Source organism: Dendrobium catenatum, unplaced genomic scaffold, assembly GCF_001605985.2.
Source record: "Dendrobium catenatum unplaced genomic scaffold, ASM160598v2 fragScaff_scaffold_627, whole genome shotgun sequence".
NCBI classification, from domain to species: Eukaryota; Viridiplantae; Streptophyta; class Magnoliopsida; order Asparagales; family Orchidaceae; genus Dendrobium; species Dendrobium catenatum.
In genome coordinates, this window is record NW_021319089.1 from 1,643,145 (window position 1) to 1,661,520 (window position 18,376).

An 18,376-nucleotide genomic window follows, 5' to 3' on the forward strand; every position below is an offset into this window, starting at 1 on the left:
AAATAGAAGCCGAAGCCTTCTATTCGGCTGTTCTTCCAACCCGACACGACTCCTCTTCTCGTTCCGCTCTTCCACGCTCGATTCGCACTACCTCTCCTCTCCCGCTCGCCACTCTCCCTGTGCCGACACCAAAGCCAAACCCCGATCGGAAGCTCCAACCCGACACGACTCCTCTGCTTCCGTCGCTGCTTCCACCTCCCTCTCCCATTCGCAAATCTTCCGATCCTCTCCACCTCTTCCGAACTCCACGCAGGCCGAGAGAGAGAGAGAGAGAGAGAGAGAGAGAGAGAGAGAAAGAGGAGTTCGCATACCTTGCCCTAGCTCCGAATTCCTCCCTGCCGTCCGACTCTATACCCGACTTCCTTCACTGTCGGATCGGAAGTTGCTACATTTGATCGGAAGCAACTACAGGGAGCTGCAGTGAAGGTAAAATCTCCCTTTCGGGAGCCTCTCTCGGCCAAATCCCGTAAATCCCCTCAACCGAGAGAGGAGGGATTTAATTAATAAATTATTATTATTATGATTATTTAGTTAATAATGTTTATTATAATTAATTTTAATTAAATAGTTATAATTAATTTTTATTAATTATAATTAATTTAATTAGAATTAATTTTAATTAATACATCTTAATTATATGTTTTGAACTCTATGTTTCTTTTTATTTGTATTACTCTAAGATGGAAAACAACCCATGATCATGTTTGGATTTGATGCTCTTAGATAATTTCTCTCCATTGGCTTTCTAGTTATGCTAAATTTTCTTCTGTGCTCCTTGGTGGCTAAATGGATAATTAATTTTGGGTTATTTTTCCTTATTGGGCTTAACATATTTCTTCCCATGTTGACAGGTTCCTTGGTGTTCCCCATGCTAGTCCCGTTTTACTTATTGCTAGCTTTTCATATGCGGGTTATTTTTCCCCATGTGACTATCCCGTTTTCTCTATTACTGGCTTTCCCTATGCGGGCTAATTTTCCCCATTATGCAGTCCCGTTTTTTCCCTGTTGCTAGCTATTCAATTTCCACCTTGTTGTTTTTCTATACTAAGTGTATTAACTCATTATATGAGCTAACTTGAGAGACTTCTATTAGTTGTTTGGGTGAAATAATTAAGTGAGCAATTTATGACCATTTCCCCCTTCTTCTTCTATAAATATGGGTTGTTTTGTTGCTGGTGCAATCACTAAAACCTGTGGGTTACTCAGCTTACAAGCTATCTTCTTCTACTTCATCTCGGTCTTCTATCTACTCTTCTCTCCACGGTTTCCCTTCCACTTGTATATTTCTTCTCTAAATATTGAGAGTTTCAAGGTGTTATTGTGCCACATTTGTTGGTGTTTTCCAGAGGAGGCTCAACTTGAGTTGGACCATAATTTATGTGGCGAACCACTGGTTTTATTTTTTCCTTCGAGCGCCATTCTTTATTTTGGTGATTTACATGTGAGTTGACCTTACAAGGTTGTTCTGAGGGTATTTTAATTTAGTTGTTTGGTTTTTTTGTGTGCCTTCTTTTCAATTTTCTAAGTTTCGTTTCCTACTTGGTTTCCAATATTTGTGTATATTTATTTTATATTGAAAGGGGGCATTATTAATTGCATTTCTAGTGTTCTCTTACTTGTTTAGAACCTAGTTAGCATCATATCCTATATATAACCAACTCAGCCTTCATTGCTGCCTTGCTTGATATAGTCTTCATCGTTGCCCTTTGCCGCATCAATGTTTGAAGCAAATTCCTCCCAAAACTTTGACCAAATGCAGGACTCTATAGTGCACCAAGGAAGAGATCTCCAAAATATGCAACATCCCTATTGCTTAAATGGGAAAAATTATTTGAACTGGTCTCAATTTGTGAAGACCTATTTGAAAGAAACAGGTAAACTAACTTGTAAATCGGCACCAACACCAGTTGAACCAAATCTTAAATTGGAGGAAGCTAAAGAAGATCCTAATGTAGATAAAGGAGCTTACCAGAGACTTGTGGGAAAACTGATCTACCTTTCCCACACCATACCAGATATAAAATTTGTTGTAAGCATGGTCAGTCAGTTCATGCAAAATCCAAAGCAGACTCACAGGCAAGCTATTTACATAATACTACAATATCTTAAGGGAAACCTAGGTAAAGAGATTCTCTTCAGAAGAGATTGTGGAATAACCCCAGAACATATGCTGATGCAGATTACGTAGGATCACAAATAGATAGAAGATCTACCTCAAGATATTGCACATTTCTTGGAAGAAACCTTATTACATGGAGAAGCAAGAAACATAATATGGTGGCAAGATCTAGTGTAGAAGCAGAATACAGAGCTATGACCTTAGAAATATGTGAGCTACTTTGGATCAAGATAATTCTAGAAAATTTAAGGATCAAGTGAAAAGATGAAGCTACACTGTGATAACAAATCAACAATTAGCATAGCTCACAATCCGGTTCAACATGACAGGATCAAGCATATAGAAATGGACAGACATTTCATAAAGGAGAAATTAGACGATGGTATTATATGTATCGATCATGTTTCATCAAAAGACCAACTTGGAAATATTCTTGCCAAGGGACTCAATAACTCTATCTTTCTAGCATTGATTATCAAGCTGGGAATGATGGATCTGTATTCCCCAGCTTGAGGGGGTATTAAATCCAAACCGTCCCTTAGCATTTTAATCCCATAGCTAGGATGGGAATCCTTTGTGACATTTGAATCGTTTAATCAATTCACCTTTGGGAACATTTTAGGATCTCAGTTTAATAAGCTTATTGGATCTCACAAGCTAATTGAACAACGCGTGACTTCGGCGGTGATACCCAGCTTGAGCTAGCACATTTACCAAACTTTGGCCATACAATTTTATAAAATTCGGTGGTGGCAATCTGGAACTAGGAATAAAGGCATTTTGGCCATACAATTTCATAAAATTCAAATTTAAGTCAAATGTTGCAAATGAGCTTGATTAATGAAGAATTTAATGTGAGTACCAAAAAAGAACCCCTTGAAAAACCAACATTTAACTACAGAACCAATTTATAGGTCAGAAAGGCTTTAGGAACCAAAATAGAGAATTTCTAAAAATGTAGGCCACATTAACCATGGTATATGACGTGGGGATCAAAGAGTATTTATCTTTCCAAAATCCAACATTTACAGTTGGGTGGGTGTCTACCTTACCTTCTTCCAATTTTGCTGGATAGTGAATACTTGTTGCATAGAGGTAATCTACCACCCACTAAAGATTGGACATAAACCAAAATACATATAGCAGTGACATCAAAAAGGCACATATTTCAAACAGCATAAAAAAACTAACTATACTAACCACTCCATTGGATCCCTTTCTGGAGCATCATTTGCTGACATCAAATCATAGGACTTGAGAACGAGTCTCTGGTCATTAGCAACTTTATACAATAGCCAGCATCCTGTGGATATGATAAAAACCATGTGATCAGACTAGGGAAAAGTTAAGTTGCTTACACTCAAAGAGAGAAATGGTACAGCGTAGTATGTACATGACATATCAACAAGAAGCACAGTTTTTTTAAGACAGATGAATAGAGAAATCAATTGTTTAACATGTCAAGATTGGCTAGTTAAGTGTTCACTAGTAGCTAAAAAAGGACCTTATTATGAGCAGGTTAGGAAAATAATTTATCAGTAGAAAGGTAAACTTTTTTTTTTATTAGCTACATCAAAATCCTACAAAAGATCCTTAAAAGAAGCTGAAAATTTTCATCCAATAATATTTCAGCTTCAATTTCAGAAGATAAGAAGTAAATTCAAAGCATACAAACTCTTATTTCGGGGAAAAAAACATAACAGTTCAATCCACAGAGCAAAATCTAAAAATCTAGAGGGATGGCATATACATCTCCAAGTGCATTAAAAATACATTAAACAATAAATGTTTTAAAGTAAATTTCCTTCTGTGAGTGTTTAAGTACAAGTTCCCATAAGCCATTTCTCTCTTGGGCATGAAAATGATCAATTTTGATCGATTGCAAGATTCAAGAATGAATTAACAATCCATGAAGCACACATTAAAATGTGTAAGACCGGAAGGTTTAATACAAACCCATGAATGAGTTTCACCCTTACACAAGTATATAACAGATCAAAACAATAGAGAACTTGTACATTGTAAAACAAAATTCTCTACTAATGAGGTCAAATGATCAACCAAGAACCTTCTGATTCATCTGACAGAAACTATTTTAAAAATGGCATTTAAATTGTATTCCTGAAAGAAAATGAATACAAAAGTGTAGATTTAGAAATAGAAAACAAGTAACAAGAATATAGCATAACAAGGATATAATTAATATATATTAAAAGGGAAAAACGTACTAAAAGTAATAAAATTTTACACAAATGAAGTTGAGCCAACAAGTAAAGCTTAAAACAAGACGTTTGAGATAAGTAAAAGTATAGTAAAGAGCAAGTTTAAGTTACTTCGTAGAGTTCAGAACTTCACTTTCACTAGCACTACCTTTGGCTCCATTTGGTTCCACCCACTTAGTTATTCGAGAGCCATCAAATGCAGAAGTGCTCTGAAACCCATGCAGTGTTACCAGCAAAATAATGCAAAAAAGTTTAACATGGGAAAAGAATGGCAAATGTAAATCTTTCTAGTACTGCCACTTACGATTCCAACTGGGAGTTCTTCACCACTAGCCAGAACAAAACCAGATGATATTCTATCAAAAGTGGGAAATTGTGGTGCATCTTTACCACAATGTATATCAAAATTTTCAATTATTTCATCTACTAAATCCAAAGCAACCGGTAATGCTAAAGAAGTTTGAACTGGATCGTCAGCTAAAGAAACACATAGCCTACCATCACTCCCAAACTGATCCTTCAAGGAAAGAGCTGTACACAATTCTTTGAGGTAAAACAGGACTTCCTCTGAAAGCCTCAATGTTGAACTCAAAAACGCTTTTCGCTCTTTGAAAGGAGCAGCTCTCAGATCAACAAACAAGCTTTTAAGCGTCTGCAAAGCTGCAATTGCTTCACCTTTCGAAATAGCATTTTCATACTGGAAAGACAGAAGAAGCGCAAAGGCATTATAGATGTTAGTTACATGCACATCTACACATTTTCGGACTGGACATGAAGAAATGCTCAGAGAGTTTTGTTCATTTGAACCCAGCTCACGCCTTGCCATTCGCCATTCAACATCCCCACTCTGCCTCCCAGGTAAGCTCAATGAAGAATCAACCTGCGTATGCAGCCCACTCTCCAGTTCTTCTAATTCCTTCATATCACGATGCTCAAGTAATTTAGATGAATATCCAGCACGTAATTCTTTTGTTAGGGAAGAAAGAAAAACGGATGCAGAGCTTTTAGTGGTAATTTTACGCCTAGATAGGACCTGCCAAACAGCAATTTATAAAACTGAGGAACTTCTTAAGACCCCGATTGAATTTTAAGGGAAAGTTGGCACATGCAAAGAGATATTGTACCTCAGGCCACTTCCTCGTGTATCTTTTTGTAACATCACATACCCCATCTCTAGCTATAGCAATTACATAGTTTAATTTTTTATTCCAGCTTCATAAAAGAAATGTCCAATAGCATTGTTTCAGTAAATATTAAATTTGATAAAATGCACAAATCTGGACGTTGAAATAAAAGCAACTCCTTTTCAGGATGAGTGCAAGTTTGATATGATTTCATTGAAGAACAAGAAACAGGATTAGGAGAATACCCTCTCTCATACAGAAGTGGATTATCATATATTCCTTCACATGGATCAAGGTGCATCCACCTATACATGCTTCCCAGAAGTCAATAACATAAACTCTTCCAAACCAAGGCTTGAGAAGATTGGAGAAGAAGTGATACAATATTGCCATACCTTCCTAACAAATTTGAAAAACACTCCGTCCAAACATGATCCGTGAAATCCAATATCTGAAGGAAGAAATAAATCCAACTCTTAGCTTTTTTTTTTTCTTTGAAGCATGAATTGAGGGATTTGTAAATTTTTTATTGCATTATATAATTTATTAAGAATTCCTATAAAAGAGCAAAAGTCGTCATATTGTCCCAGCCTTACTTCTAGGGAAGATGGCTCACAAAGGATGTGTATTGATAGTAGAGCTATAAAGAAGATAACAAACAAATATATGTACCCTGTACCTAGGTTAGATGATTCGCTTGAACTTATTTCTTAAGCTAATTTTTTTTTTTCAAAATTGATCTCAAGAGTGGATATCATAAAATTTAAATATGAGATGTTGATGAGCAGAGACAACATCTAAGACACCAAATGGATTGTATGAATGCCCAATAATGCCTTTTGACCTCTCAAATTCACCTAGCACATTTATGGCATAGATGAATACAATTTTTAAGCCTTTTATTAGGGAATTCTTAATGGCATACTTTGATGATATATTGATTTATAATGGTAATGAAAGTATACACTTAGACGACCTTAGGATTGGCTTCAATAAACCAAGGGAAGAAAAACTCTATGTAAAGTTAAGGAAGTGTTTCCTCAATCAATATGAGTTAAATCTTCTCATGATTTATAGTCTCATTTAATGGAATCAAACATGATCCCACTAAAGTTCAAGCTATGAGTAATTGGCCAACCCCAAATATCTTCAAAGATGTTACAAGTTTTCCTGGACTAGGCCCTTAAACAGGAGATTGAAAAAAAAAATTAATTTGTAGTGGCTCGCTTCGCTCATCTCCTTACGAAATTCAATTGGACCCCTAGTGCATCTAAAGCATTCAATCAAGTTAAAATCCTGATTATCTCTTCCCACATACTTTGATTGCAATATTTTTCTAAAAAATTTGAACATATGATGCTTCTAAAATAAGTATAGGATGAGCCCTTAGTCAATATCATCCCTAGTTTTCTTCAGTGAGAAACTCAATGAGGTGAAATAGAGATATTCCAATTATGATAGGGAGTTTCATGCCATTATCCAATCCTTACAGCATTGGAGACACTACTATTGCACAAATAATTGATCTTAAACACGGATCACCATGCTTATAAACATGCAACAAAAATTAAACCATAAGCATAACAAATAGATAGAACGCTTCCAATATCACATTCATTCTCAAATATAAGCCTTGAATTGAAAATAGAGTTGTATATAGCATTCACTCTTAAAACTTCAAATCCCTCATTAAAGGAAGATTATCCTTCTAGTCCTACTTTTCACCTATTATATAATGAATTAAAGGATCAGCCATTCAATTTGCTAGACACTTTCATACTTGAGATGACTATCTTCTTAAGAAAAAATATTTATGCGTCCCTATAACTTCACTTCAGGATTTCATAATTCATGAGTTACATTTAGGAGGTGGAGCTGGCCATTTTGAGTGGCATAAAACCATATAGCTCTAGTGGAGAAGATATTTTATTGGCCTTCAATTAAATATGGTATCTAAGAGTTTTATTAGGATGTTAAACTCGCAAACAAACTAAGAACAACAACGTCATCAAGCCTTTATCCCATCACGTGGAGTTACATGAATCTTTTTTCTCGATTGTGTTATGTTAAGAGTAAATTCTCATTTAAATCTGATTAAAAAAACTCATTTCTAATATTTTCTAACTAAGTTGTTTTAGGTCTACCTCTACCTTCCTTAACATACGTCAAATCTAATACATCTACTCTCCTAACCGGCTCATCGGAAGGTTGACATTTTATGTGACCAAATCATCTTAGGCGACTCTCTCTAATCTTATTTTCCACTGGAGCTACTCCAACTTTTCCACATATATACTCATTTCGAATTTTGTCTCTAAAAGTGAAGCTACTCATCCACCTAAGCATCCTCATCTCTGCAACACTAAACTTAATTTTATGTTTCTCTTTTAATGGACAACATTTTACGCCATAAAACATTTCAGGTCTCATCACCATCTTATAGAATTTTTCCTTAAGTTTGAGGGGTAGTTTCTACCACACAATAGGTCCGATGCATTCCTCTACTTCAACCATCCAACTTGAATTGTACTAACAATATCCCCATCTATTTCACCATCAATTTGAAAAATAGTCTTGAGATATCTAAAACATGAACTTATTTTAATGATTTAATCACCCAAAGTCAAAATCCCCCAACTAGATCTACTCCAACAAAAACCTCTACACTCTAAAGTTAACCTCCATAATTCAAGTTTTCCTTTAACTCCCTCTATAGTCTAATCAACAAGAAGAACATCATCAGCAAAAAGCATACACATAAGTACATCCTCTTGCAAATGTCTAGTAAGAACATCCATGACTAAAGCAAAAAGTTGGGCATAAAGCTGATTTTTGATATAATCTAATTGAAATCAGAAAATACTTGGTCAAACCACCTTGTGTTTGAACGCAAGTAACATCTATTGTATATATATACTTAATGACTTGAATATAAACATTATTAATTTTTTTATTTTCTAGAACTCTTCAGAGCACTTATTATATGCTTTCTCTAAATTAATAAATATCATATGTAGATCCTCATTCTTCTCTCTATACTTCTCCATCAAACCTCTCAACAAATGTCTAGCTTCCATAGTAGACCTACCCGACATGAATTCAAATTAATTTTAAAAAATATTAGTATCATGTCGTAACCTATGCTCAATAACTCTATCCCAAAATTTTAATGTATGATACATTAACTTAATTATTTATAATTTGCACACTCATTTACATCACCTTTATTCTTAAAAAAAAAATCAACACACTCCACTCATCTGCCATCTTTTTAATTTTTAAAATAATATTAAAAAGTTTTGTAAGCCGAGAAATTTCTTCATCTCCTAAGCATTTCCACACCCATAATTGAATATCATCAGGGCAAATAGCTTTTCCACATTTAATTTTCTTTAAACTGAAACTCTATTATAAAAACCTCATAAAATAAGAAAAAAATTCTCTGGGCAGTGCATTATCTTCTATCTAATTTATCTTCTGAAGATTTGACTTGAAACCAAAATACTTTCATAAGAACCAGGCGCATATTTTTTAAGCCCACACTTAATACTCCATTTAAAAATTTCTCAAAATATTATTTTTCTTTATGTTGTCATCCTTAATTAAAATCCTACTATTTTTGCTTCAAATGCAACTAACTTGATCAAATTCTCTAGATCTCTCATCTCATCTTAGTTATTTTATATATATCTTATTTTCTTCTTCCTTAACACCTAATTAATTAATAAATCTTCAAAAGTTATAATTTTGTATATGCTCACTACTCTCTTTGTTAAATTTTTACCTTTTGTATAGTAATAAACCTCAATGGTATTTAGTTTTCCCAATCTTTAAATACTTATTAGATTGTTAATTTCATCATAAGTGCAGGTCATGTTTTTAAAAATTCACTTGAAGTAACCCTTCAATTGATAAAACTCCAACATCCCATACTGTTTAGTTAATTATTCCTTCCTTTTAACTTGTATAACACACAATAACTACAAGATTGATGTCCATCAGTCCATGCATACTTGATATGCATAATCATCAACATTGAGCCAAAATTTCTGCATTTGTACGCAACCAGAACCTAACACAAAACTTTCAAAGTCAATTCATTTCTAACAATCACACAAATAACAAAAGTGATTAGTTTCACAAAATGAATTATGCAGGATGTCATATTGTAAGGCAAAAGCAAAATACGTTAGGAAAACTTAAGGAACTCAAGTGGAATACACCAGCAAGTTATCATATTAGCATGCGAACAAAATAATCTTTGGAGGGTCCAAGAACTTAGAAAACATGTTTTGAAAAATGATGGTTTTACTAGATTCCGTCATTTTATAGAATGTATGCAAAAATCAAATTTGATTTCATGCAACACAAACACCATCAAAACCTCTAAAATGTGATGATTTCATTTACATACAAAATGAGTGAAAATAACATCATTATTTTTTAAAGAATGTTTTAATTACAAGCAATGAAATAAGCCGAAGATCACATTTGTACTTGCTAATGGGAAGCAGCTCAATAAGTAAGATAAACAGGCGAAGATCCTGGTGTAAACTAGTGAAGTGAATCTTTCAACCAAGAAAAGGGAGCACATTTTAATCATTCTTATCTATAGTCTGGCATAGAGAACTAAGACAAGATCCCAAGGGGCCAAATGACTTGGTCGTTTGATTGAGTTGGATGGAGGCCAACATCATCTTTAGGAACAGTGCCCAAAAACACCAATCTTGTGCCCTTCAATACAGCACAACAGAGATCACAAATACAAGGATTCCCATATCTTGTCCATCTCGGGATATGGGAATATGGTGTAGCATGGAACTCAAGAACATCTACACCCCACAATGTGTTGGGCCAATGGCTCACACAATCAAACACCAGTTGCCACAATACCAGAAGGCGGGTAACTTCATGATATAAAGTAACTTCAAGGATATAAAGTAGCATAAAACTCGTGAGTATCTACAACCACAATTTTTCGGGATAATAATTTGCAGTCCAACACCAGTTCACACAAGAGACCACAAGGTGGTCAAATTAATGAATGTAATAAAGATATACATTCAAGCATATTGAGTCAGAGAAATATCTCTGCATATGTGATTTAATGTAACACAACATTGTTAAACTGTGGAATGCCATTTTATTGCTTTGATAAAGTTTTAATGATTGGAAAACGTGTGCAGTCCATTACATTTGTTTAGATTATGTTAGTGTTATCATTTATTTCAGGAAGCTAAATGCAATTCAAATTTTGACAATTACAACTAATTAACATGGTGCTTCTCAAAAGCAGTGGATAAATAAAAGAATATTAACCAACTTTAGCTCACTGACCAGGCGAGTTTCATAGCCAAAAGCTCGACAATAAAGTGTGAAGCAATTAGCCCACTCTCCACAACGGCCTCTTCTTGTTTCCAGAAGCTAGTTCAGCAAAGTATTGGATCAAAGAGAATTGATGACAGGATAAGCATGTCATAGGAAACAACACTTAGGCGACTTAGTATAAGAAATATGTCCATACCTTTAATGGATCATTGTATCGTGGAAAACGAGTAATGCACGAACAGAAGTTACACCTGAAATACATTAGCAGTTGAAACTTTGAGAAGTATCATTGCTTGATAAGTATTCCATCCTCATAACACTGGCAATGCTTCCTTACATGGCTTTAATACTACTTATTTCTTTCAAAAACTATGTCCCTAGCACAAAGAGAATCCATTAAAGAGAAATCCGTAGCATAAAGAAAATCCAATAGCAACATTGACTTTGTTATTGCATAGAAATGTATCATGAAGCTATTTCTTCTGAGGTTAAAAAGAAAAAAATCATCTTTGAGTGAGGCAATTCAAGCTTACAAGCTTATCATTTAACTTCAAAGCTTATTAATTTAAAACCTTTGTTTATCTTTGGGCCATAAATTCTTTAAGCACATAAATATAAGTGACTTAAAAGTATCATACTAAACTATTATACAATAACAGAATACCATAGACTATGAAGGACAATCAAATGATAAAAATTTAAAAGCTATAACTATACCGATTAAAAAATATGGATTCAAGGGTTGTGTTACAAAAGGAGTTATTAATAACTACTATATGTGCGGTGGAATGAGAATATAAAGATTGATATGCTGTAAAATTAAGGGAAAATAGTGTACCACAATTTAGAGTGATGGCACAAGAAGGACTATTGAAGATAGGAGGTGAAAAATAGATTCAAGTGGTTTGAAATATAAAATGAAGAGAAGAAGATACACCACCAAGGACTACGTAAATAGAGTTACTGTAGAAGGATCTGGAATGAAAAAAGTAGAAAAAAGCTAATCAATTTAGAAGGAATGCAAAAAGACCTGCATGAATTAGAGTTAGCTTGTTAGCAACTCATGATGTATTCAACAAGAATGAATGGAGCAAAAGACTCATGATGCATGCTATACCATCAATCACTTTCAGTAGTTAAAAACTTCATGCTTCGTTAATCCATATCAATGCACATTAGTATGGGTAAGGAATATTTAATATCAAAAGAAATGAATGGTCAAACAGTGGGAAAAGGCCAAACATCAAATTAACTTTAAAAAATCAGTCTTAAAGATATCAATCTCTGCTTACCTGTAAAGTTCAACACGAGAGGCCCCAAACATAGTTTCGGAGGGAAGTGGAGCACCCATACCAATATTGCTTGTTGCACGGCCACAGTTATCACAAGGGGGCGCATTAACCCAACTGCAAAAGTAAGCACACAACAGGAAAGTCAGGTAAAATGACAGTGCAGATAATAATCCAGATTTACAAATTCCTCTTTGAGTAAGAAAGAAAAATTAAAGAATAAAATAGCATATAAATAGGGAAAAAACAGTAAGTCTCAAGCAGGCTCAATCTTTTTCCTATAAATTTATATTTCTTTACGGAAAACTACTATAATAATTTTTTGCTTAAAATTTGACAATAAGTCAAAACTCCGGTAAAATCATAATAGTACACACCCAGATCAAAACCTCCCAATGCAACACAGCACAAGCTACGTCTAATAGATTCTTCAATCTGCTTTCATGATATTCCAAAATTCAAACAAACTCCCCTACTCATCCGATAAGGATTTAATTTCCAGTTTTAATGCATAGCGTATTTGGCATGTCTTCTGTTAACTAATAGTGAATTCTAAATTGTATTTTTTTTTTTTTTTTTGAAAGTGAAATTGCATCCTATTAGTGGCACAAAATTAAGTTAGAGATTGCACGAGTTTTTGTGCATGTGTATGCCAACCATTACATTCTCCTAAGTAGGTAATGTACTATTGGGGAATGACTACATCGAACCAAGGGGTGATATTCCGAGCTCTTATAATGCTCTTTAATCAAAATTATTACAATTTTTATTGTTAAAAAAACCCAGCAATCTTGTCAATCCAACTTTACTATTAAATATATCCTAATAGTCCTGTACATATAATTTATATTTCTAATTTCTATTCTAATAGTAGCTATTGATATTAGAATATTGCAAAAGATATACTTAGTGGTATAATATTTTAATAGTAAAATATTTAGTGGTGAAATCCAAATGTGCAAAAAAATATCAAAAATAAAAAAAACTTTGTTATAAAAATTAGTTTAGATGTAAAACCTTATAAAATTGAAAAGATATAAAGAGGCTCATAAGGAGTCTAAGAAAGTAATATGCAATGCAAAGAATTCAACTTTTAATGATTTCTATAATATATTAGATACTAAAGAGGGTGAAAAAAGTATGTATATGTTAGTCAAGCAAAGAGATAAAAGTAAGAATTTAATTCAAGTGAAGTGCATTAGGATGAAGATCAAAAGGTGTTTTTATTAGAAGAGAAATTCAACAAAGATGGATAATGTATTTTGATAATTTTTTTAATGAAGATTGTGAGAATACGATTCACTTTAATGACCTTAGCACCCAAAATAAAAATATTTTTTTTTTGTTTTTATCGTCATATTAGTAAAACCAATTTTAGAGAGGCTTTGAAGAAAATGAAGAGAAGAATATGTCAGATGAGTGGAGAAGAAGTATGTTAATTCTGACTTTTAAGAATAAAGGTGATGCTCAAGAGCGTACGAATTATAGAAGAATTAAGTTAATGTGTCATACATTAAAATTATGGAAGAGAGTTATTGAGCATAAGTTACAACGTCATACTAATGTTTCTCAAAATTAATTTGGATTCATGTTGGGTAGGTCTACTATAGAAGCTATACATTTAATGAGAGATTTGATGGAGAAGTATAGAGAAAATAAGGAGGATTTGCATATGATCTTTATTGATTTAGAGAAATTCTATGATAAAAGAAGTGCTCTGGAGAGTTCTTAAAAAGAAAGGGGTTAATAATACTTATATTCAAGTCATTAAGGATACGTATGCAACAGCTATTGTGTTCAAACACAAGGTGGTTTAACCAAGTATTTTCCTATTTCAGTTGGATTACATCAAGGACCATCTTTAAACACATATCTTTTTTACTTTAGTCATGGATGTTCTTACTAGACATTTACAAGAGAATGTATCCTGGTGTATGCTTTTTACATATGATATTCTTCTTGTTGATACTAGAGGAAGTTGAAGGAAACTTGAATTATGAATATCAACCTTAAAGTCTAAAGGTTTTCATTTGAGTAGATCTAAAACCGAATAAATTGAGTTTAATTTTAATAGTAATAGATCTAGTGAGGGATTGTGACTTTGGAGGATCAAGTAATTAAAAAAAATACACGTTTTAGATATCTCGGGTTTATTATTCAAAGTGATGGTGAAATGCATGGGGATATTATTATCTATTAGTAGACTCCACATTGGATGGTTGAAGTGGAGGAATGCATCGGGCCTACTATGTGACAGAAAAGCCACTCACAAACTTAAGTGAAATTTCTATAAGCTGGTGGTCAAACCTGCAATGCTTTATGGTGCAGAATGTTGATCATTAAAAGAGAAGCATAAAATTAAGTGTTGTTGAGATGAGAATGCTTAGGTGGATGAGTGGCTTTACTCTTAAAGACAGAATGCGAAGCGAGTATATAAGTGAAAGGGTTGGAGTAGCTTCAGTGGAAGATAAGATTAGAGAGTGTCGCCTTAGAATGTTTAATCAAATAAAACGCCGGCCTTCTGATAACATGGTTATGAGAGTATGTATATTAGATTTGACCTATGCTAAGAAAGGTAGAAGCGTACCAAAAAAACTTGGTTATAAAGTATTAGAAATTATATTTTTTATTAGATTTAAATGAGAGTTTGACTCTTAACAGAACACAATGGGGAAAAAAGATTCTTGTTGCCGACCACACCAAGTGGGATAAATGCTTGATGTTGTTGTCATTGCTGTATTAATCATGTAAATAGAATCGAAATAATAAAACTTCAATAACAATGCCACACTTGAAAGGTCGCAATAATTTGATACCTGCAAAGTACAAATGAATTAAATTAAGAGTGAAAAAATCTAGGAAATTCTAAATCAATGTCAATTATTGTGCTCAAGGTGTAAATGTAAACAAAACTAACATTACAGTTTATGAGTCCCCATATAAAATCATCATCTTAAATAAAATTGGAAGTAGTAAAACTTTACAAACTCATAATCAAGTATAGAGTCCGAAGTAATTTTTACACAAACAAATACGATAATAGTGTGAAGCAGGTATAACATAATATATGTAGTAAAAACAAGTGTAGAATTTGTAATATGAATATCATTGTGTGCATAGCAATCTCATAATTAGAAAGCTTCTCATAATTGGCCATAAATGAAGCAAATCAAGAAATAAATATACTTCAAAAGGGCAAAAAAATCAATCTTTAAACGACACCCAGCAGCCAACAAAATACCCAAAAGTCGTCATAAGCAGGCAAAGACATAGGCTCGCTCTAATTAGCAGTAGAAAGAGCGCTTATAGTTCATATTCAATGTATAATACTCTCATATTTATTAAAATTATCCCTTTACGTATCTCAAGTTGACCTTTCAATAGTGAATTTTTATTAATATAAAATTTGTAGTTTTAGTTTATATTAAATAGCACATATTTTTCATTCCAGGTTATAGAAAAAATTATTTATGATAAATGCTCTTATCAATGCCTATATTATACGTATCCTGTAGTTTACTTACTAAAGTAATCAGAAGGGTCCAAAACAACCATTCAACTGAGGGGCTTGAAGCTGAACAAGGAGGAAAAGCCAACATAACCACTGCTACAACCAGGTTTCAACAAAATGTGAAGGAAGGTAGTTTAAAAACAAATTAGAAATCAGAAAACTTTTAATATTATCTAAGGTTTTGCAGTTGCAACCTAAAGTAATCAACATGAAATGGGGTCAATATAAAACTATTCTCGCATCACGAGGATAATCCAAAGTATGGAACTTCTGTTTTTTTTTTTCACAAAAGAAAACCAATAAAAACAAAGAAATTAAAGCTTAGAGAATGAAAAATACTCCAGAAAAATAGGCATTAATGTAAATTCACAATTCCTATGTATAAACTGAAAATTTTCTACCATAAAAGGATGTTTCCAACTAATGAATCAGAGTGCAGACTCTTATGAAAACTGGCTGAAATTGGAACAATATTTCCCTTGCTGAATTATATTCACGTATAAGAGCACAGAATCATGGATACATGCAAAAAATTATATTTCACCTGAATGATTGCTTAAACGATATCAGCAGTTGCAACAAGAAACTGTGGTCTTCCTCGTCTTTTGAAGGTTTAAAGTTGCCCTCCTATTCAAAGTATTTTTCTTTTAAGTTCATGCCAAATAATAGGACAACATAACCTTCCGTAAGGTATCACAGTAAATCACAGAAAACATACTGTAAAGCAAATCTTAAAATTTGCAACTTCTCTTTCTTGAATGAGTGGGGTTACATATTTTATATAACGTTCTAAATGAAAGGAAAATCATAGACATCTGGCAGATTATGGTCCGAACATGAGTATAAAAGCTGCAAAGGAGCTCAATCAAAGAATTTGATGGTAAATTATATCAGATGATAGGGTATGATCAACAATTAATAAATCATAATTTGCATTCCAAAACTTAACATACTTTGAGTTGAATTCAACATCTAAGATACTGAAGCTTAAGAGTGAGGGAAAATACTTCAGAAATTTTTATTTTCCTGATAAGTAATTATACGAGTTAATCATATACAAATTGGGATGAAGAATTGTCACCAATCATTTTCAACACAGTCATTCTTAGCCCACAAAATCAATTGAGTGATAAAATTTGAGTTAGTATCATGTCATTGTGATCAAGCTAACAATTCAAAGAGACAAGGATCAAACCTCATGGCAATTAACTGATAACATTTTTATTGCGACCTTAGGCTGGGCATGCCAATATATGAATTGACAAAACCAACGGAAACGTTAAAAAACAGACAAGCATGTTCACACAACAACAGTTTTTTACAGTTATGCAAATTTGAATATGCAATAGCATGTCATGTCATCAACTATAAAAGAAGTTAGCACTCCAAACAATATAAGACTAAAATCATACATTTCTACCCAAGACTCTATCTGATAATTTGTGTAGTGATTTACAAAATAAAGTTCGAACTGCCCTCTTCACTCCCTCTTTTTCTTTGTCATGTTTACTTCATCCTCCTGCTTAGCACTTACCTTGCTTAGCCATCTTCACTTTTTCTTGAAAGCCAACGTATTTTTTTCCATCAAACCTCATATGAGTAGTCAAAAGGTCACTATCCCTGATTTTTTTTAGAACAAATACACACAGGCATCCATTTTCATCTTCCTTCATGCCATCCTTTAGGCTGTCACTAATCACCTTTTTTCCATAATTGCTGTAAAACTTGATTGAGCTGAATTACACATAAATATCATAATGGGAATCGATTCCCTATCCTATCACTTTGCTCACGCCCCCACATTGTGAAAATCATTTACTATTATGGATTTAAAGAATAAACTAAGAAATAGAAACAGCACCATCAAAACACATAAAGCAGGAGAAAAGAAGGTAAAAATTAGTAAACCTTGGCCAAGGAAACCAAGGCTTTCTCCTGAATCTCTTCAACAGGAACTGATTTGCGAGCAGCTTCTTGCCGAACAGGATCCTCGTACTACATTAACCCAGTTCAAAAATAAACAAAAGAAGTTAACCAAACAGCGCTTAGTGTAACAAATAGTGCATAGAATAATCAGGGTTATGAATTAAAAGACACCTGTAGGACCTGATCTACGTAAGGCCGAACCCTCTGCTCAAACTCCTTTGTACCTTCATTGGACTCGAATTGTTGGAAGAATAGAGCCTCCTCCTCTGCCTGATTGAAAAGGAAACAAGTCGTAAAGAAGAAAAAACAAGACGGACAATCTAACAAAAAAACTATCTAGATTATTGCCTGCAGCATCCGGGCCAATTCTTCATCGGACTGCCCCAACTGTTGGATGGATTCCGGTTTCTCCACTGCTCCATCTTCGATTGACACCAAGCGAAGCCCCTCCGAGATGGCCACGAGATCAGATTCTTCCGTGATGAGAATATCCCTATCACCGGCGGTGAGCTTAAATAAAAAACGATATAGCCCAATTAAGCACATCATCAAAGGAATTAAAAGGGGAAAATGTAGATTATAACTTGACTAGAAGACCTTTTGCTCGTCGGGAGGAACTGACGTGAGCGAGAATATCTGAAACTTGAGAACCTAAACAGAGAGAAAGGCTTCTATCAGTAAGTAAAGATAATAACCGGAGAGAAGGGCAGGTGGTAAGGGGATTTGATACTTCGAAGCCGTCCTCTGTGTCGTAATCGATGGGGAGTTCGGTGCCGTCGTAGCTGACGACGAATCTTCGAGCCACCATTTTTTTGCTCGCTCTTCGCCTTCCCTGATCCCTTCGATGAGCACACAGC

General features: G+C 33.9%; 1 protein-coding gene across 1 annotated transcript in view; it reads right to left on the reverse strand.

The window, feature by feature from the left end:
• Positions 1-18,376, reverse strand: part of LOC110096158 (peptide-N(4)-(N-acetyl-beta-glucosaminyl)asparagine amidase) — a gene marked incomplete in the record, with an annotated part of 18,728 nt that extends 352 nt beyond the window's left edge. Inside the window, 15 exon segments of the mRNA XM_028695374.1 lie at positions 3,320-3,422; positions 4,490-4,550; positions 4,646-5,374; positions 5,466-5,553; positions 5,711-5,770; positions 5,861-5,916; positions 10,803-10,889; positions 10,990-11,044; positions 12,086-12,199; positions 16,138-16,220; positions 17,502-17,588; positions 17,691-17,789; positions 17,868-18,029; positions 18,117-18,170; positions 18,250-18,376. Of these exon segments, the coding sequence (XP_028551207.1) occupies positions 3,320-3,422; positions 4,490-4,550; positions 4,646-5,374; positions 5,466-5,553; positions 5,711-5,770; positions 5,861-5,916; positions 10,803-10,889; positions 10,990-11,044; positions 12,086-12,199; positions 16,138-16,220; positions 17,502-17,588; positions 17,691-17,789; positions 17,868-18,029; positions 18,117-18,170; positions 18,250-18,327 (1,916 nt within the window).